The 22,478-nt window shown below is 41.0% G+C and overlaps 1 protein-coding gene across 1 annotated transcript in view; it reads right to left on the bottom strand.

The window, feature by feature from the left end:
• The window catches only part of NEK8 (NIMA related kinase 8), a 114,758-nt gene that overhangs the window by 19,483 nt on the left and 72,797 nt on the right, over nucleotides 1–22,478 (bottom strand). Inside the window, exon 11 of the mRNA XM_073616789.1 lies at nucleotides 12,129–12,279. Within this exon, the coding sequence (XP_073472890.1) occupies nucleotides 12,129–12,279 (151 nt within the window). The remainder of the gene's footprint in view (nucleotides 1–12,128; nucleotides 12,280–22,478) is intronic.

Below are 22,478 nucleotides of genomic sequence, written 5' to 3'. Positions count from 1 at the left end.
TGTTTCTTCTTGCAGGAGGCTGCCATTTTGCTGAAGCCCAGAGCCCCTGAACAGCAGTAATTCTTTAGGCTGTCAGCAGATCGGCCTCTACAAATTCGACAGTGCCTAAAAATAGAAAGCACCTGAGAATGTGCAGAGCAGGGTGAGACAATGGGGTAGATTTACTAAAACTGGTGCACTCAGAATCTGGTGCAGTTGTGCATGGTAGCCAATCAGCTTCTAACCTCAGCTTGTTCAAATAAACTTTGGCAATAAAACCTGGAAGTTGATTGGTTTCTATGCAGAGTTGCACCAGATTCTGCATGCTCCAGTTTTTGTAAATCAGCCCCAATGTATTACTGGATTTTAAACAGTGTACGCACTTATTTTTACATAGCTATACCTGCAAAAGTGGCCAGCCTGAAGTAAACTAGCAGGACTTAATTTTCTGACTAAAGTTCAACTTTAAAAGCTGCACTGCCAGAGAGAAAAAAATATATAAATTATTTGTATGAGCCCCAATGCTCCTATATCACTTCCCCAACTGTAGCATCTCAAAAAAAAAATCAAAAGAGTATATTTAAACAATGCCATTTGTAGTCTTTATCCAAGAAGCAATGTCCTGCACAGCACCTATAAAGATAAAGCTATAAAGACATTAAACAGTCCAGTAACCCCAGTAGTTTGCATGCATGAAACCTGGAACGCTGGAATGAATGGAAGGGTTATCTACAATCAGGCCAGCTCTGTCAAAGCATTTGAAACTGTATGGCTGTATCCTTTTTGATGAGAGTTTTATTATTATTATACAAGATTGAAATAGTGCCGACAGTTTACGCAGCCCTTTACAACATAAGGGGAAGACAGTACAATTACAATACCGTTAAATAAAGTAGAAATCTGAAAGCCCTGCTCGTTAGAGCTTAATGGAGTGTTTAGAGGTGTGTGTGTGTGTGTGTGTGTGTGTGTGTGTGTGTGGGGGGGGGGGGTTGCTGCATTTTGTTTAAGGTCGCACAGAATCACATGACAATGGAAATCACTATGGTGCCCGTTCACATTAATGCAGCACAGTGCGGCACGTTTTTGGAAAAGGGTCCGGTGCTACTTTGGTGTGATTGCAGCACAACTTTGGCCCTACAGACGTCAATGGAAACACTCCAAAAAACACATGAACATGCATTTTATGCATTTTTGACATGTTATTATAGGTTTTTAGGCCTCCCTAACACTTTCATGGTGGGGGTAAAACTAATCCTAATGCCTGAACATGGTTTTGCAACTTTGACATGTGTTAGTAAAACTGTACATATCATCACAACTACTTATCCAGGATGATTATACCTTGTTTTTTTTTTTGTTTTTTTCCCAGGACAAACTGGGCTTTCATTTGGTGGTAAATAGTGATGGATATCTCCTGAATTTTGTCATCTTCATCTTGGTGAATGCCCGATCCCTGTGCTGGCACAGACCATGCAGCCTGCTCCCAGCACAAACACATTTATGCATTTGTGCAACCCCACGGAAGAAAACCCTCTTCTATGAGGCTGCATATATGTGTTTTTAATGACTCTGTTATAGTCTCTGTATGGACAAGTACATTACATTTATAGAGTGTTGGCACTATAGTATACAGTTCAATATTACTAATAATAGGTGGCGATCTTGCATGTACACTCCCTAAACAGAAATATTTATCCACTATTGAGTATAAATAAAACACAACGGTATTTATAAGAATACATTAGGATGTATAGTATAGATGTTAATTTAATTCAAGGAAGATGAAATAATAGACCAATTATATGGCCAGTCCACCCAAAACTGGAATTGAATTTTTAGTTAGATGATGAAGTGATGAATCTCCCACCTCGGCATCTCACCATTTCTGCATTTTTCATAATGTATAAACCAAATTAAAGCATCAGACCTCCAAGCTATAGGAGAGACTTGTTGCTGCCACAGTCCTCCAGTGACATAAGACACTGTTGCTGATTCAGCACAATGCATGAAAACTATTGGAAGGCAGAGATCTTGATCAGGTTGTGTTCTCTATACAGACTAGATTGTCAGAACACAAGGGGTGAAGGTGAATGAAAAAAAGTTATGCTTTAGGACATGGGTGCTCAGCCTGTGGTCCTCCAGTTGTTGCGGAACTAAAAGCCCCATCATGACTCTGCCTTTGGGAGTCATGCTTGTAACTGTCAGCGGCTTGCAATGCCTCTTGGGACTTGTAGTTCTGCAACAGTTGGAGGGCAACAGGTTGAGAACTCATGCTTTAGAAGTTAAAAAAAAAGCACTTACCTGGATGTGCCTAAAATGACTGGCATATAAAAAAAATACAAACAGGAATGAATACTATTGTATATAAAGTGCACCATCAAACGTGTTTTATAAATGTTTCAAGACCAACACTGCTGATTTTGCAAGGAACTGAATATTATCATGAGCAGCAGAAGTAAAACTGGAGAGTGTAAAATCTGGTGCAGTGGTGCATGGTAGCCAATCAGCTTCTAACTTCAGCTTGTTCAATTAAAGAGGTTGTAAACCTTCGTGTTTTTTCACCTTAATGCATCCTATGCATTAAGGTGAAAAAACACCTGGCAGTGACCGGCCCCCCAGCCCCCCCATTTTACTTACCTGAGCCCTGGAACCTGACCTGGCGGGGACGCGCTATCTCTTTGCCCCGGGTTCTCGGCTCTTGATTGGGTAGATTGATATCAGCGCAGCCATTGGCTCCTGCTGCTGTCAATCATACCCAATGATGTGGGCGCTGGTGGGTGGGGCCGAGTCATACATTCGGCAGCTATGGACGCCGAATGGTGGACTCCTCAGGAGAGCGCTTCTCCTAGGGGATTATCTGATGTGGGGAGGAGCCACGAGAGCTGCCGGGGGACCCCAGAAGATGAGGTTTGGGCCACTTTGTGCAAAACGAGCTGCACAGTGGTAAGTATGATATGTTTTATAAAAAAAAAAAAAAAAAAACCCTTACAATCACTTTAAGCTTTGGCAAAAAAACACCTGGAAGCTGATCAGTTTCTATGCAGAGCTGCACCAGATTTTGCACCCTCCAGTTTTTGTTAATAACCCCTTAATGTTCCACATAGTGTGACCCAAATAAAGCTTAATAAAGGCAAGAAATTAAAGTGTTACTAAACCCACAACAGTAAAATCAGTCTGCATATGCAGTAAAGCATGCTTGTTATACTCACTGTGGAGCCTAAGGGGTTAATCCTCTGCATTGTGTAAAAAGGCTGTTTGATCCTGTATGCAAATATCCTCCCCTTCTTGCATTGTCCCCAAAACATTTCCAGATAAGATAGAGTTAGTGGAGTCTGCACATGCTCAGTTTGGTGTGTATTGCTAGTGAGATTTTTTTTTTTCTTGGGAGTGTGTGCATGTGATCAGCACAGGGCCAATCAGCACTATCCAGACAGAGAGTGGAGGGTCCTGCATCCTGATAGGACAGCCAGTGCAGTATGAAAACTCCTCCTACAAGCTTTAACCAGGCACTGATAGAAATCAAAAGACTGCTATATACTGCTGATGAAAAAAGGTATTTAACAGTTTATATTTACTAAAATAATTGCATTTCCATGTTCTGTGTACTGTGAGAGACCAAATATAGTAAATGTAGGATCCTGGGTTTAGTAACACTTTAATAAAAGAGAAAACCAACCCATTTTAATGCTCACAGGCCATCCTGTATCCTCTCCTATTCCCTGCAATAAGCTGGGTGCCAAAGCCCTGAAGTCGAATCTTTCTCCACTGCAATCCACCATCCAAATAACGGGCTGCACAGTAAAGACATTCAACTCCAGCCAGAGGTCCTGCCATGACAGCACACTGCTCACTCCCACACTTTTGGTGGAAGTGAGCGGTGTGCTGTCATTACAATAAGCCTTGGCTGGAGTTGAATGTCTTCGATGACCAATAATGATAATAAGAACATGCACTACAGTAAGATCAGGAAAAGCTGTTGGCACCAGTGAGGACACTTATGGCATGGCATTGCTGGAGGGGAGGCGAGTGAAGTAGAATCTATTTGCGCTTTAAATCCCCCTCCCAAACATATATTAACTAGGGATGCAATGATACCCTTTTTTATTGGCGAGTACGAGCACCTAAACTTTGCAGTGCGATTTGCAACCATACAAAATGAATCGGTACAAATCACACTGCAAAAAAACTGCATGCGATTTGAACAAGAATGCGGTGCGATTCCTGTCCGAATCACATACGACTTCCCCACCGCTCCTGTTTAAACTCAAGTTTGTCATAGTGAATTTGAGCCTAAGTTTACACAGGAGCGGGGGAAACCATGCGACTGAGGACATCTGTGGCTGCAGCTCCTCCTGCCTCTCCCATGGCTTTGTTCTCCCCAGCCTCCAGCAGATCTCTCGCCCCAACCTCCAGCGGCTCTCTCTTCCCTGCCTCCAATGGTTTGAGCCATCTACTGAACAATCTCCCCATCCCCTCCAGTCCCGCTGTACCAGATTGCTGATCCCACGCTATCAAAAAAGACGCTTTACCGGCCCGGGGATTTTAAATCTTGTGGGTTTCTCTCCTACCCTGACAGAACAGGCTAGAAAGGTTCTGATTTGTCAGAGCCACCCATGTCAGCACTAGAAGGCGATGGCTCAAACCGCTGGAGGCTGGAGGGGAACAAAGTCAGGGGGAGAGGTAGGAGGAGCCGCCACCGCAGATGTCCTGAGTCGGATGGGAGCCGGGGATGGTGATGATGATGTCATGCAGGATGGTTTTCCCCGCCGCTCCTGTATGAACTTCACTATGACAAGCCTGGATTCACACAGGAAAAATGGGGAAACGGCATGTGAGTCTGACAGAAATCGCACGCATTCCTGTTCAAATTGCATGCAGTTCTTTGCAGTGTGATTTGCGCCCCTTCATTTTGTATGGATACAATTCGCACCGCAAAGTTTTGTTTCGGTATCGGAAGCATTTTTACAAGTACGAGTTAAAATACTTGGTATCGGCGCATCCCTAATACCGACCTTTCCTTTTTTCCTTGTCAAAAGAAGTTTATTGAGTATACAATGTTATAAAGATACATAAAGTAAGTTTACAAGGATCTATAACGTAAGCTCATTGTTTTACAGTAGGGTTTATATAGGTAAATATCATGAAATTTCAAATATTAAACATTGGGTTCACGTAAACCTAAATTAAAGATATATATCATTTCCTTAGTTACTTTTGTAGGTATTTAAATGATTTATACCTACTATACATATTGTTTACAAGTAGAGTGTATATAGGTCAAATAAATTCTGATAATGAGCTTTAATCGTAGGGTAGAGAAAAGGAAAGAGAAAGAAGAAAAAGGGTTGAAAGGTAGAGGTATGGTCCACAAGGTTGTCCCGCTCGTTAGTTTATTATTCTTTTTAGTTCTCTTTGAAGCCTTAGAATGGGTGTCTCTGTAAGTCATTTAATCTGTTACCATGGCAACAGGACAGAGTCATTGAAGTTTGACAGGAACTGTTGTTTTATCCAAGGATGCCAAAGTTTTTCAAATTTTGGAATTTGATTTTGATCGATGGCTACCATCTTAGCATGGGACATTGTATTATTCATTCTGTGAATTCTTTCTGCTAGTACCAATGTAGGAGATTTCCATGCCTTGGCCACTGTTTGTTTTGCAGCCGTTATTAGTTGGATCATAAGTTTGAATTGAGAGAGTGTTAACCATTCTGGTTTTAGATTAAGTAAAGTTAAATATGGATCTGGTTGTATTATTTTTTTAAATATTTTAGATGCAATCACGAAGACTTCCTTCCAGAAGGTTTGGATTACTGGGCACGTCCACCATATGTGTAAATATGTACCTATTTCTGGGCATCCTCGAAAACAAAGAGCTGAGGTATTAGGTGAATATTTTGCCACTCTAGCGGGTACAAGGTACCAGCGAGTTAGGACTTTATAATTTGTCTCCAGTGCTAAGATGTTGGGTGAAGATGACTTAGATGTGAGCCATATGTTAGACCAGTCCATGTCTTCTAAAGTTCGTCCCAGGTCCTCCTCCCACCTCTGAACGTAAGAGGGTCTATTAAGATTTGCTACTCCATATAATTGATTATAAAGTGATGAAATTGTACCTTTAGCAAATGGATCTTTTGTACAGATTGATTCAAAAATGGATAATTGGGATAATGGTGTATCCCCCTTTAGGAATGGTGTATAGAAATTTTTGATTTGGAGATATCTAAATATCTCAGAGTTTGGTAGATCATATTTTTCTCTAAGCGATGGGAATGAAAGGAATGATTTAGATGCTATGAAGTCATTTAGTGTCTGAATGCCTGATATTGTCCAAGCTTTAAAAGAATTTGGGTAGATCCATGCCGGATAAAAGGCCGGATTTCTGATAAAAGAAAGGAAAGGATTGTGTGGAGATTGTAACTGATATTTGGTTTTTAGTTTATCCCAGAGAGATAAGAAGTGTTTGGTTATGGGATTATGAATTTTAAAGCGGTCTTTAGGATCAAGCCATAATAAATTTGATATTAATAGAGGGTCATTTTCTGAAGCCTCTATAAATACCCATAATGGGATTTCCTGTTTTGCATGGTATTTGGACAGACTGGCCAAATGTGCTGCTCTGTAGTAGTTAGTAAAATTAGGGTATCCCAGGCCTCCTTTATTTTTGGGAAGATGTAGTGTGTGTATAGGTATACGTGGTTTAGAAGAGCCCCATATAAACGAAGTTGCTCTTTTTTGTACTATTCTCAAAAAATAGGAAGGAATTGGAATAGGGAGGACTCTGAATAGATAAAGCAATTTGGGTAGAATAGTCATTTTGATTGCATTAATCTTCCCTATCCAGGATAAAGGAAGTTGCGACCATTGTTTTATTAGATTTGTGATCTGTCTTAATACAGGAGGATAATTGGTTGAGAATAAGTCAGAATGAGATGCTGTTAAATGAATTCCAAGATATGGGATTGATTTTTCTGCCCATGTGAATGGGAGTGCAGCCCTAGCCGGGATCAATTCCATGTTTGTGAGTGAAATATTAAGCACTAGGCATTTCTTAGGATTAATCATAAGGCCGGATAGGGCTGCAAATTCATCAAGAGCTGGTATTAAGTTAGGACCAGAGACCTGTGGTGATGATAGAAAAAGTAATATATCGTCTGCAAATATACATAATTTGTGTGTAATACCTCCTACTTCAATGCCAGTTATAGTTTGGTTTGTTCTGATGTATTGGGCCATGGGTTCGAGTATAAGGGCAAATAATAAGGGAGATAATGGGCAACCCTGTCGGGTACCTCTTTCGATATTAAAGGCTTCAGATTTGTATCCAGCATATTTTATATAGGCTTTGGGTTTATTATATAATGCTTTGATCCATGTTAAAAAGTGGGGTCCAAAACCCCATTTTTGTAATGAATATTTCATATATTGCCAGGATACTGTGTCAAATGCCCTCTTAATATCGAGAGATAGAAAACATAAAGGGATTTTCCGTTTTTTAGCAATATGTGCCAATAACACTGCCCTGCGTATATTATCGCCTGCCTGTCTATTTGGCATGAAGCCTACTTGATCTCTATGTATTAATTTTCCTATAATGCTATTGAGGCGTTTTGCTATTATTTTTGCTAATAATTTAATATCAAGGTTTAACAGAGAGATAGGCCGATAATTCACACAGGAAGTATCATCAGAAAGGGGTTTTGGGATCATACAAACAATTGCCATTAGTGTTTCTTGCCGAAAAGAATGTCCATCTAGAAGTTTGTTAAAAGTTTCAGTGAGAATGGGAGAGAGTATTTCTGAGAATGTTTTATAGTATAAAGCCGAGTAGCCGTCTGGGCCTGGTCTTTTGTTAAGTTTTAGGTCTTTTATGGCATTAGCAACTTCATCTATAGTTATAGGCTCATCCAAACTGTTTTTTTGATTCTGAGATAACTCAGGTAAGGTTATTTTTGAGAAGAAGGATTCAGCCTCTGTAGGATTAAATTCATTGTTTGTCTTGTATAAAGTTGCAAGATGTGAGTGAAATTTATGGACTATTTTAACTGGATTACAAGTGTAAACATTTTTTGATAATTTCAAACGTATTGGTTTGAAAGATTTGTTAGTTGAATTTAATGCCCGAGCCAAATATGTACCTGGTTTGTTTGTATTCATGTAGAAATTGTGTTTGGAGCGTTTGAGGGATTTATCAACTGACTCAGTGAGAAATAGATCGTATTCCAATCTAGATTTTTCCAGATGAGATTTTGTACTCTGAGATGGATTATCTTGAAATGATATGTAGGCTGCATTAAAATTGAGTTCTAGTTTTTTTGCTAGATTTTTGCGTTCCCGTTTAAATAGTGCCATTTGTCTTTGTATTGTACCACGCAAGACAGGCTTATGAGCTTCCCACAGTGTTATTGGGGAGATGTCTGTTGTATTATTAATTGATATGTATTCCTTTAAAGCTTGTTCAATGGCCATCTGATGTAGTGGGTGTTTGAGCATTATGTCCGGTAAGTACCACGTTGGGTCATGCGCTTTTGGTATGGCTGAGGCTATAGTAGTGTATACTGCATTATGGTCAGACCACGGAATCGGAATTATATCTGATGCAATAATTTCTGGTATCATTCCTATTGTTAGAAAAATATGATCTATTCTGGTGAAGGTTTGATGAGGGTGCGAGAAATAAGTGAATTTCTTTTTCATTGGGTTACTTTCTCTCCATGAATCTACCAGATTGTATTTGGAAAGAAGTTGAGAAAAAGGTAATCTAGAGGTTATTTTATTCCCCCTCTTCCCTGCTCTCCCTGCTCCCTGTCCCCGTCCCCCATTCCCTTCCCACCCCTCCTCCTTTCTCACATTACTGCTTTTAGGGATGGAAAATCATTTGAGTTGTTTTTTCACTTAGCCCAAATTATCCTGCCTCTATTGTAGTTATTTTGGATGGTGTAAAAGGTGATTTATCTAGAAATGGGAGGAGGACCTGGTTCGAATCCCCACACATTATCACTGTTCCTATTTTGTGTGTATTAATCACTTGTAATATATGTGAGAGGAATGGTGTAGGTTGTTTGTTAGGAGCGTAGTAGGAAATCACCGTGATTGCTGTATCCATTATATAACCCATGAGTATCAGGTATCTACCTTCTGGGTCTTTAATTTCTGATGATAAGGTGAATGGTGTGGATCGGTGAAATGCAATTAGAGTTCCCCTTTGCTTGGTACAGGCAGAAGCCGTGTAAATTTGTTGATAAAAAGGAGAAATATATTTTGGAGTAGAATCTTTGGTGAAGTGTGTTTCTTGGAGGCATACTATGTGAGCCTTCTTGTTATGGAAAGTACGGAAGGCTTTGGTCCTTTTTTGAGGGACATTTATTCCCTGAACATTCAGGGAAAGTATATTCAGTGGTGCCATGGCAACAGATCAAATAGTTTTGACTTACTTTTTGTTATGCAGAGCTGACTGCGCAGATCAACCTGTGTGGACTGAAGAGATGAATAGATAGAAAAGAAACCAGTGAATTCTGGAGTAAAGAGTAAACAAAAAACATATGAGATTAGATGATACATTGTATAAATTATTTTTTGCAAGTAATCACAATTTACCCGTGAAAGAGAATAAATATCTCTCTCAGGGGAATAAGTGCCTTCGTCACACTCCCACATAATATGGTTGGGAGAATGAGGAGGGCTAATGGGGGTACACGGATCTTCCGCTTACAGGAGAGAAGTGCTATGTCAAAAGACATCAAAATGATGTTTCATTAATTGGAGTGCAGAATATAGTTTTTGTTGAAATTATTTATTCCAGGGTGGTTGTATATGGTTAGTTTTTCCCTAGGCTAAATAATTCAGTTAGAAAGGTACTGTTAATAACTTTGGTATTGATGAAGATAGTTTGAATTATTTTGGGATTTTAACCCTTTTAGAGTAAACAATTACATATTTTATTCATATGTAACTGTTTAGATATGTTAACTCATAAAATTGAGGTTGTATTGCTTCAGATTAGAATAAACAAAAACATAATTCTAGGAACTAGTTAGGTAATATTATATTTGTTTTAAGAAAAGAAAGAAAAAGCTTCCATTACTTCTGGATTATTGAACATATTTGTCCTAAAAAGTAATAAATCTATTGTTATTACCTGATAATATATAACTGAACAAGAATTTCCTTATTTCACTTATATATTCTAAGGCTATATGAATCAGAAGTAATAAGAAATATAACTGGAATGTAACATGATCCCACACAGTGTGTGACTATCAGAATGCAGTCACATTCAGTTATAAATATAGGTTTTTTATAGAGAACCATCTCTTAGTATAATAAATGAAGAGATATCAGGAATTAGGATGTCAGTCCATTGAATCTTCTTGGTCCATGGATGATGTGGCATAACGGCCTCTTTTGTGAGAATGATGATTCCCATTTTGTTCTGAAATTTTCTGGGTGCTGCCTGAAGGTGAAGATGATGCCATTCTTCTGCGTGTGGGAGAGTTGCTGCTTGTGGGTTCTGTCAGATTTAATTTTAAAAGGGTTTGTTGTAGTTCATCTGCTGATCTGCTTCTGTAAATTGTACCTTGGTAGTTAAATCTGACTGAAAAGGGGAAGCCCCATTGATACATAATGTTGTGGCGTTGCAGTTCCATTAGTTGGGGTTTCATGGATCGTCTTTTAGTAATAGTAAGTTGGGATAGGTCAGCAAAAATTTGATAATTGTGTCCTTGAAAATTAAGTTCCTTTTTTTCTCTTGCAGCAATTAGTATTTGTTCTTTCGTTCTGTAATAATGAAATTTTGTGATTATATCACGTGGGGGTCCATCTTTCTTTTTGGCTGTGAGGGCTCTGTGTACTCTGTCCAGTTCTAAACGTTCAATAGGGATATCTGGCTTTAGTTCTTGTAATAGAGCAGTAATAGTAGATTGCAGGTCTGTCACAGATTCAGGTATTCCCCTTATGCGCAAGTTTGAATGTCTGGCTCTATTTTCGTAATCTTCGAGCTTAGTTTGAAGTATTAAATTCTCTTTTTTTAATTGTTCCAATTCTGTTATATTTTCTTGGGTAGTAATTTCAATTTCATCCATTTTTATTTCTAGGGCTGCGGTGCGGTTTCCCAGCTCTCTTATTTCTTTGGTTAGGCTTTTTGTTATTTGGTCTGAGGTTTGTTTTAAAGCCTTATGAAGCATCTTTTCAAATTGTAATAATATTACTGGGGATACTGAGGAGGCTTGTGGAGAAGTTTGTGAGAGGATTTGTTCTGTATCTGACTCAAATGGAGAGTCTTGCTTTGACATTTTCTGTCTGTGAGAGCGCCCTGATGCTGTATCTTGTGAGGTGACTGGAGCTGCTTCAGCTGCAGTGAGTGCCTGTGAGCTCTTTGTGAGGTGATTTTTATTTCTGCCACGGTTTCCTCCCAGTACCATATTTCCTGCCCAAACTTTCACAGTTTGTTCCCTGGGGCAAAAAGGTTCAAATGGATACCTTTTGAGCCTGCAGGCTCCGCTTTGTCCTTCTCTTCTCTCCTCAGCGGTGTGGAGCTCTAACAATGCATGTCTGCTCCGCTAGGCTCCGCCTCCTGCTCCCCGACCTTTCCTTTTTTCAAACCTTTCTCCATTCATCTGCCAGTAGCAAAGAATGGAAGCCTGATGTAAGCTCCAAAGTACCTGGATGCAACAGTTATTTCCTTCACTCCCAGCAAAGGCAAAACACAGGTTTGCTTCAACATGAAACACATCAATTATCAAACTTTCATTTTCAGAACTTATTTTTAAAGAGAATTTCACACATTTTGGTGACAAGAGGTCCTGCATGGCCTCAAAAATGTGCACCCACACGATTTGTGATGTGATCATTTGAAATAAACTATTGGACTAATGTGAATGCATGTTGTACTGGTGACATGTTATTATTGTTTTTTGTTTTCTTTTATGGGATAAAAATAGGCTGACATTTTTGTTTGGGGAAGATGGATAATATTAGGACACAAAAATCATCCTGCAGACATTATGCCAGTTTGGTTTTGCAAAACTTCCATTCTTCTGCAAGATTTGTCTGTTCAAGTATTGAAATTTATAACATTTCAAATTCAAATAAGAATTTGTTACATTGTTATCAATCTTAATGCCCTTTGTGTGGTATGTTTAGGACATACTAACCTGTTACTGCCACAGGCCAAGATCTGATTGCCCACGGTCAGAATCATAGAACTGTCAATACCACATACAACTCTCTGGGGTTCGTAGTCCTGAGGGATTACCACCTGCTGAGGGGAATTATGAGATTCCTGGCTACCTAATCCCAGTCTTCCTGCAGTGAGGAAAAAATAAGATCAGTAAAAAAGGTAAACCTTGGATTGGATTGATGAAAAATGTAAATGCCCCCCTTCCTCCCCACTGTATAGGCATCAATAACATAAAAAAACATATGATATGCACCTATTACTAAAAATCCAAAACTAGGGGTTTACTAGTTTTACTTCACAATTTCTGGGCACAGAAAAAAATATAATTTTTTAAATTGACGTGATACAGTATATCCATGAAAACCTAAAACAAGCAATTTATACAATACAATAATACAATTAATATTCTGTTATATAAGTCTCATCTCATCAGTGCAAGATTTGAACTGCAGTGTACTATGGCGTATAGCTTAGAGCTATCAATAATTAAATTATTTATTAAAAATAAACAAAAAAAAACACTGTTATGATGAAGCAGACCAAAAAGGAGCAAAATATTTCTGTATCTATTCTATAAGCATAAAAAAAAATTGGTCTAGTTTATAGGGGTAGATGCAGATGTATTGGAATATTCAGCGCAGGGTTTCCACCTCATCCCTTTAAAACCAAACACTTATTAATTATACAGGTTCTGTGGCTGATTAAGGTAGTAATTAAACTCACTTGGTGCCTTATCTGCATTAAAGCGGAGCTCCTGCCCTCCAACCAAAAAATGAAGAGTCAGCAGCTACAAATACTGTAGCTGCTGACTGTTTATATTAGGACACTCACCTGTCCAGGGATCCCGTGATGTCAGCACCCCAGCCAATCTTTTAGTCGGCTCTTGGGTGCTACTGCCGCCACTCCTAGTAAGAGAAACCGGCAGTGAGGCCTTGCCTTGTGGCCTCACAGCTGGCTCCCTACTGTGCGAAGGGCGATATGCTTTATGAATAGCCCAGCAGCAGGGGAAGGAAGAAGGGGCTGAACTTCTGGGGGACTTCACCATGAAGTCCCCTGGAAGTGGGAGTGGGTACCTGTCAAAAAAAGGTATCTCCCCCCCCCCCCCCCCAAAAGGCCCTCTCCCACCCCTTTTGGGTGGAGCACTGCTTTAATTCAGCCTCAGATCCTGCGTAATTCATATGTGTTTAGGTTTGGTCATTCTAACTGCGCAGCCCTGTAATGGCAAAGAAAATATTTTACACAGGATATTTGTTTTTCAACATTACAGTCCTCTGATACACTTGAAAAGTAAGATAAGTTCTAATAGTTATAAAACAGCTACAGTCAAAGTGTTTTGTTTCAGTTTGGACAGGGCAGATAGGGTTAGAACCTCCCAGGTTTTTATTTCTGTCTGTGCCCCTGTTGAAGTGATTTTTGCTTACTTCCTGTCAGGATGCCTAGGCACAATAAAACTAGCCACACATGAGAAAATTAATAGATTCAATCAATCGATTCTTCCATCTATTCTAAACAGCATGGATGGATAAATATGCACTCTTGGCTATTGTATTCAAGCAGTTGCAGCTGCTTGAATACCCTACAATTTTCTACCTGACCCATTTGACTTTTCAGTTGAGGTCTGTCGAGCCAGGTGGTGTTGAAAGGGCCTCCCACAGCAGCATTCCTGCATTAGACAAAATTTAAACTGTATATGGTTAGATTAAGGATTTCCAACTCACTATGTCCTATGGGACCGCTTCTTTAGTACCGCTTCTTTGTACCGCTCAAACAAGCCAGGTCTCTTTCCAGAAATTTCAGTACTTCTTAACTATTGTTCAAGTGACTGCAGTGTTATAGCCAGTGAGTAAGTTCCATTAACCACTTAAAGTGGAGTTCCACCCAAAAGTGGAACTTCCACTCATCGTATTCCCCCCCCCCCTCCGGTGTCACAGTTGGCATCTTTCAGGGGGGAGGGGGGTGCAGATACCTGTATATTACAGGTATCTGTACCCACTTCTGGCGTAGATAGCCGCAGAATCTGTGGTTATTTACGCCACATCCTGTTCCCCCCCGCTGTCTGCTGGGAAACACACGGGTCCCAGAGACAGCAGGGACAAGCCGTATTGCGCTGCGCGACTCGCGCATGTGCAGTAGGGAACCGGGAAGTGAAGCCGCTTCACTTCCTGATTCCCTTCCCGAAGATGGAGGCGGCAGCACCCGAGGACCGAGAGACGGTTCGGCCTCGGGTGCCGACATCGCGGGCGCCCTGGACAGGTAAGTGTCCATGTTTTAAAAGTCAGCAGCTGCAGTATTTGTAGCTGCTGACTTTAAAAAAAAAAAAATTCGGCGGAGCTACGCTTTAACCACTTGCTTACTGGGCACTAAAACCCCCTTCCTGCTCAGACCAATTTTCAGCTCTCAGCGCTGTCACTCTTTGAACGACAATTGTGCGGTCATGCTACAGTTTACCCAAATGAAATTTTTATCATTTTTTTCACACAGATAGAGCTTTTTTTGGTGGTATTTAATTGCTGCTGGGTTTTTTATTTTTTGCTAACTAAAACAAAAAAAAAAAACAAAACTGTTTCATAGTTTGTTATAAAATTTTGAAAACAGGTAATTTTTCTCCTTCACTGATGTGCGCTGATGAGGCTGCACTGATAGGCTGTGCTGATGGGCACTAATTGGCGGCACTGATGGGCACTGATAGGTGGCACTGATAAGCACTGTTGGTTGGCACTAATGGGTGGCACTGAAGGGCACTGACAGGTGGCACTGATATGCGGCACTGGTAGGTGACACTGATAGGCAGCTGATAGGCAGCACTGATCTGTGGCACTGATTATTAGACAATGATGGGCATTGATTGGCAGCACCGGTGGGCAATGATGGGTGGCACTGTGGGCACTGGTGGGTACTGATAAGTGGCACTCGTAGGTGGCACAGTGGGCACTGGCAGGTGACACTGGTGGGCACAGCCGCCGCTTTCTGAGTGAGGGACCGATGTCCCTCTGACAGAAGCCCGGTGATCGGCTTTTTTTTCCCCACACGCTGACAGCGTGAGGAAAAAAAAAAAATACTGATTAACGAGCTTCTGTTTACCTCACGTGATCAGCCATCATTGGCTGACAGGTGATCACGTGGTAAGGGGCCAGGATCAACCCCTTAGGCGGATCTGTGATCAGCAGAGTCTGAGACTCGGTGATCACAGAGCGCGCCACGCGACCCACAGGGTAGCACAGACTGCGCTTGTTTGGGAGGACGTCCATGGACGCCCTCCTGGCAATTAAGGCCCGCGCTGCAGCCTTCTTTCGGCTATAGCGCGGGCACCAAGTAATTAAGGACCCAGCCTTTTTCTGACATTTGTTGTTTACAAGTAAAAATCTGTATTTTTTTTGCTAGAAAATTACTTAGAACCTCCAAACATTATATATTTTATTTAGCAGAGACCCTAGAGAATAAAATGGCAGTCGTTGCAATTTTTTATGTCGCATTGTTTTTGCGCAGCAGTTTTTCAAAAGCAATTTTCTTGGAAAAAATACATTTTAATGAATAAAAAAAAAAAAACATAAAATATACCCCAATTTTTTGTATAATATAAAAGATGATGTTACACCGAGTAAAGATACCTAATGTCATGCTTTAAAACTGCACGCGCTTGTGGAATGGCGCCAAACTACGTTTTTTAAAAAAAATCTTCATAGGCGACGCTTTAAAAATGTTTACAGGTTACCAATTTAGAGTTACAGAGGAGGTCTAGTGCTAGAATTATTGCTCTCGATCAGACATTCGCTGCAATACCTCGCATGTGTGGTGCAAACACCATTTACATATGTGGGCATGACCTACGTATGCGTTCACTACTGTGCGCAAGCAAGGGGGGACGGGGGTGCTTTTTTAACCACCAATTTTCAGCTTTCTGTGCTCTCACACTTTGAATGACAATTACTCAGTCCTGCAACACTGTACCCATATGAAATTTTTGTCCTTTTTTCCCCACAAATAGAGCTTTCTTTTGGTGGTATTTAATCACCACTGAGTTTTTTTATTTTTTGCGTTATAAATCAAAAAGTACTAAAAATTTGGTTAAAAAAAAAAAAAAAATTCTTTGTTTCTGTTAAAATTTATTGCAGAGTATTGGCGAGTATTGGCAGAGTAATGGCAGAGTATTGCAGTGTTGCAGAGTATTGCACAGTGTTGTACAATATTAGCAGAGTGTTGCACGGTGCTGCAGAGTATTGCACAGTGTTGCAGAGTATTGGCAGATTATTGCACAGTGTTGCAGAGTATTGCACAGTGTTGCAGGGTATTGGCAGAGTATTGCAGATTATTGGCAGTGAGCAGTGCTGTGGGCACTACACATCCAGCCCACAGCGCTGCTGCAATCTCTCCCCTCGCACTGTACCGATCGGTACAGAAAGGGGAGGGAGGGACCGGCGTCATGACGTGACGCCAGTTTGTTTACAAGTGATCACTCCGACATTTGACGGAACGATCACGTGGTAAGCGGCCGCGAACAGCGGCTATTTACCGTGATCCGTGATGCGCAGGGTCCTCAGGACCCGGCGGTCACGGATGTTCCCGGGTGCGCGCCCCAGGGGGCGCACGGGAGCAACATTCTGGAAGGACGTCCATGGACGCCCACCCAGAAAAACCCGACCGCGCTGTAGCCGTCTTTCGGCTATGGCCCGGTTGGCAAGTGGTTAAAAAATATATATATTTTTAAAATGTATTTAATAACTTTTTTTATCTTTTACACTGTCCCTAAAAAAAAATGTTTTTAATCACTTTTATTGCTATTGCAAGCAATGTAAACATCCGATAACAATACAGCATGACAGGTCCTCTTTATGGAGAGATTTGGGGTCCTCTTTAAAATAGAAAGATCAGAAAAAAAAACATTTTTATCTTTTGCTTTAAGAAAAAAAAACATGTTTACATGGGCCAAGAACCTCTCTATAGGAAAACACTGCCGACGCCGGATGGTTCCCGGGCTCACGATCGGTAATGTAAGCCAGGGAACCACTGGGAAGGGGCGGGATGGGCACATGATCCTGCATCGAATCTGCCTCTGGGATCAATTTTATCTGAAAGCCGGTGTTTCGTCAGATTAGAAGCCCCGTCAGAATTTGTAACGGAAGTGATGCTCTATCGCCGCCATCTTGCTACATCCCGCACTCCTCCACAGTAAAGATACAGTGAGAAGGTGCCAAGCGGACATCTTGTTACACCAACCGGAGTCATGCATTTCACACTTATTATTAACAGTAAACGGAGCTTATATGGTGAAATACAGTATTTAGAAATCTGACAGGCTGTTTAGATGTTGAATTATAAAAGCAGCAACAAGCCTGCTGATCTTACAGGTTTGCAAATCTGACAGAGACTGCTGCTTTTATAATTCAACATGTAAACAGTCCAACGGATTTTTAAGTACTGTATTTCACCATATAAGCTCCATTTACTGTTAAAAATAAGTGTAAAATGCAAGACTCCGGTGGGTGTAACAAGATGTCCACTTGCTGCCTTCTCCCTGTATCGTTATTGTGGAGGAGTGTGGGGTGTAGCAAGATGGCGGGGACGGAATGTCACTTCTGGTACAAATTCTGACGGGTCGCCCAATCTGACGAAACACCAGTCCCTTGAAGGAGAAGAAAATACTTGGGTTATGGAATCTAGCTGCAGCCACAACCCATTACCCAAAGTAATGACGTAAATTCCCAGTCGGCAAGTAGTTAGGGAAATGGCAGCCGTTTTTTCAGTGAATCAATAGTGTGACATGGCTTATAGTGCAGCAAGTAGGTTTAATTTTACTGCTCTTATAAAATCTTAGAATACATTTAGGGTCTAAAGCAGGGATCCTCAAACTACGGCCCTCCAGCTGTTGCAGAACTACACATCCCATGAGGCATTGTAAAACTCTGACATTCACAGACATGACTAGGCATGATGGGAATTGTAGTTACTGAACACCTGGAGGGACGCAGTTTGAAGACCTCTGGTCTAAAGCAATAAGTAAGCTTAGTACACTTGTAATATCATGAATCCTGCATTCATTTTTTTATTTTTTTATTTTTGCAAAGGGTACAATAGAGATTAAAATAAGCACTCACGGGAAACCTAGGAAAGGATACGTAAAACCTAAAATGCATTTTTGCTTTAGGAAATCTGGCATTGCTTTTACATCACCTATAAAGCTATGTGTAGACTATTATTCAATGGTATCACCTATTTCGATTAATCAAGGTTGTATTCAGCTGGATTTTGGTCCAGAAATCAGCTTTATGTAAGAAAACCCTAAACCAGAATTCAATCTTAGTCTAGGTAAGTACCTGCAATGTTTATTTAAATCTGGGTAAACATTTTAAACTGAAAACAGGGGTTTGGTCGGCTAATTATCTGCAAATTGTGCCACATCCTAGATTAAGAATTTAAACAGAGATAATTCCCCTAGTGGACTTTAAAGGCACATATGAAAGAATGTGTAGGAAAGTATGTTAAGTAGACAACAATTTATTAATTACAAAAAGCTCTCATAAAGACATCAAACAAATGACATAAATAAAAAAGGAATGCGATTACACATATTTATAGCTATTGATACCAATCCGCTTGCACCCGACGCGTTTCGGAGTTGTTTTAGCCTCCTTCTTCAGGGGTGGTTGTAAGCTTTAACAAAGATTTCTATATAGGAAATAGTATATACAACATAGACATAATAAATACATGTGTATATCAAGCCATAAATATATAGGTGCAATATTATATTCATTTCGTTTACACTTACATTGGTATATATAAATATTGGCTGCGCATTCCAGAAAGGTTTAAAAACAACGGTGCTGACACATACTGCCCATCAAGCGCGTCTTCCAATCGTGGTGTGTAAAACTTTGTTTAGTATATCCAAAGTATTCATATGGCCTCTATCGAGGTGGAAATAACTGGGTAAGGATGTATGAGGTGGTTTTACTTCCTTATGATAGGAAGAAAGGCCCATTAATCGAGGGCATACAAATGTTTGGATCTGGAATCACACTGGGGCCAAATGCGGGTCCTGTAGGTTGCGAAAATGTATAAATAAATGTATAGTGACCAGGAATATGAGTAAATTCAGTGGTAGGTAAGAAGTTTTTAGATGTATCCTACCTGATAGGCCTACGGTACAGAGTTCGAGAAAGACCACCAACTGATGATAGGTGTAGACCAGGTGGAACTCAGATAGCTAGAAAATCAACATGAAGGAGAAGGGACATATAAAAGTCTCATTTTTGTACTTCTGTCATTTATCTTGACAGTTTAAGGTGTATCTAAAAGGTATGTGTTTGAGGGTTTTATATAAGAGAAAACAGGGGTTCAACAACTTTGTCCCTGGTTAGCAGTGTTAAATTTGATCAAGGGGGGAAAGGGGGGGGGGGAGAGAAAGGAGGTGAAGGGGGGGGGGGGAAGGAGGAGGAAAAGGGGGGGGGGGAGGAAAGGGGGGAAAGAATGAGGGAAAGGAAGGAGGGGAAGGGGGGGAAGAAAAGAGGGTGGGGGGAGGGGGGGGGAAGAGGGGGAAAAAGAGGCAAGGAGAAACGAAGGAAGGAGGGAGGGAGAAAGAGGAAAGAAAAATAGCAGAGGAGAAAGGGGGAGGGGGGGGGGGGGAAAGGGGAAAGAAAAGGGAAGGAGGAAGAGACATAAAGAGCACAGATGTGACATAAGATTTGTGGCTTGTAGTTTCAGTGATACAAATCTAAGTAGATGAGTGTGCATGGGTTCAGTCTGGTATTAGAGTTACTTACAGTATGTAGCAGCGGCTCACACCGACAGCGTCCTGCCCAAAGCAGATGACACTCGGTGTGAGCATTGCCAGAGTATTTCAAGCCCTCCCCACCAATCAGCTGTTGATGAGAATAGTCAACAGCTGATTGTGGATGGTGGAGGAGGGACGGACGCGCTAAAACTGGCCCCCCGGGTGGAGCGAGCGCCGCCAGGTCCCCACAGCGCATGCGCTCGCAGACGCGGTGAGGCGTGGCCACGCCCACTACACCCGCCGGCACGTCTAGCTTCCCCGACGGACTGCGCATGTCCGCCGGGGTCGCAAGATGGAGGACAGTGTCAGCAACACTGTACCTCACACAGCGCCGCCATGAGCCAGAATCGCTCAGGCGGCTTTGTGTGCCGGGCGGATAACAGATCACAAGGTGGAGGAAATGTAAATAAAAATGAAGCACAAGTATTGTGCATACTGTAAAAGGAATAAGTACATATATAGTAAATTGGTCACCATTATAAAGGAAGAGACGCTGGTGGGCAGTGTATACAGGTTAGAACGGTTCCTAATGGAGGGACATACATTGTGAAACAGTGACTTAAATTAACAAGCATAAAAAATATATACCTCAGATATACATTGTATGGGTAGGATCCAGGGATTCCACTCAGTTATACATACACACAGTCCGGATTATTGGGACCCAAAGTGTCACAATATAGGATATGCATATGCATGACAGTAGTTTAATCAGAATATCCAAGACATATCATTATAGTACATCCTAAAACATTCTATAGGTCCCACTTCTATGTAAACATAAATCTAGATAGTAGACAGTAGGCAACAACCAGGCTAGGCATACATACATATTGCTCAATTCAGAACGCCTATTCTAAGTTTTTATTTATGATGTAAATAGCCGATAGCACAAAATCTGCTAGGCATATAGATACAGCCAGTCCATACTTGAGAGATGTGTCTTTACATATATGTATATATGCCTCTAGTTGTGTATAGGCAAGAGGAGGGGAGATAGAACAGTATGTAGATTGATATATAAAGGAGCTGGCAGTAGTACCATAGGGGTAGGGGGGGTATTGGTATATTTGAAAACTCGGTCTATGGTCCAAGTGTAGATACATATTGTATATATAATTATCTTATTCATTGCTCTCTACCGCCTGAAGGTGTTATCGTCGGAGCAATTACGTTTTACTCTAAGGTACTGGCTATATGGAATTGAATTAAGGAGGGGTTTGGGGTGGAAGCTGCTCGCATGCAAGATTGCATTACTTGCAGTGGGTTTCCTATATAGTCTACTTGTGATATTTCCTTCCTCGCCCCTGCAGACCCCTACGTCAAGGAATGTAACGCACTGTTTGTCAAACGACATAGTAAAGTTGAGGTTAAAGTCGTTACGGTTCATCCTCAGCAAGCATTCCTTAAGGAGGTCGATCGATCCATCCCATATGATGAAAAGGTCATCGATGTATCGGTACCATCCGAGTATGTGGTACGTATACATCGACAGACCTTCATCATCCAGGAACATGGCCTCCCACTCCCCCAGGTACAGGTTGGCATACGATGGGGCACAACATGTCCCCATCGCAACCCCCTGCACCTGGAGGTAGTGGGAGCCATTGAAAGTAAACACATTGTGGCTAAGAATAAATTCTAATAATGAAGTAATAAACTCTCCATATGTGGGGTCCATATCTCTGGCTGTGCGGAGGATATGTTTGATGGCTGCTACACCCTTCTCATGGGGAATAGAACTATACAAGGATTCAACATCGATTGTGACAAACGTAGCATGTTCGGGGATTACTTGTTTATCAATAATTTGTAAGAAGTGTACTGTGTCTTTTACAAAGGAAGGGAGGGCATAGACGAATGGTTTTAGTACTTTGTCTATCAATTTGCTTGCATTTTCACTGATTGCCCCTATACCGGAGATGATTGGTCTGCCGGGGGGGGGTTTTATGTCTTTGTGGACTTTGGGTAATGAGTAGAAGACCGGTGTACGAGGGAAGTTGTTTCTAATAAATTCCCATAGGGATTTTGTGATTGTTGAGTTGGAATAGGCCGTATTTATCAGTGTGTAGAAATCCTGATTATATTTTTTAACCAAACTCGCCGGTATAGGGCGATACCACTCTCGGTTGTCTAATAGTCTATTACACATCCTAATGTAGTCTTCATTATCGAACACCACAATGTTCCCACCCTTGTCCGCATTCTTGATTGTAATTCGGTCATTCTTTGACAGTGATTTGAGTGCTGCCTTCTCACTTGTAGTTAGGTTTTCAGGGGATTTACTGTGAATTCTTATCTTATCTAGTTCTTTACCGACTAGCTTTAGGAAGGCCGCTGCATTCGGATGGGTACTTGGCGCAGGGCAGAAGTCAGACTTGCGATCCTGATCTCCCACTCGGGAGACACACTTTAACAGTACATAAGGGTAAATGTCCTAAGATTAAATTTCTTATTCTGGACCGGGTACATCCGGAATCTAGGGGAGGTGATTGGAATAAGACACTTTTACAGTTAGAGTCCCGCTGGATATATAATCTAAGAGCTACCCAA

Source organism: Aquarana catesbeiana, linkage group LG02 (genome assembly GCF_042186555.1).
Source record: "Aquarana catesbeiana isolate 2022-GZ linkage group LG02, ASM4218655v1, whole genome shotgun sequence".
NCBI classification, from domain to species: Eukaryota; Metazoa; Chordata; class Amphibia; order Anura; family Ranidae; genus Aquarana; species Aquarana catesbeiana.
The sequence above is the reverse complement of the archived record's forward strand: the minus strand, read 5'-3'. Positions and strand labels throughout refer to the sequence as shown.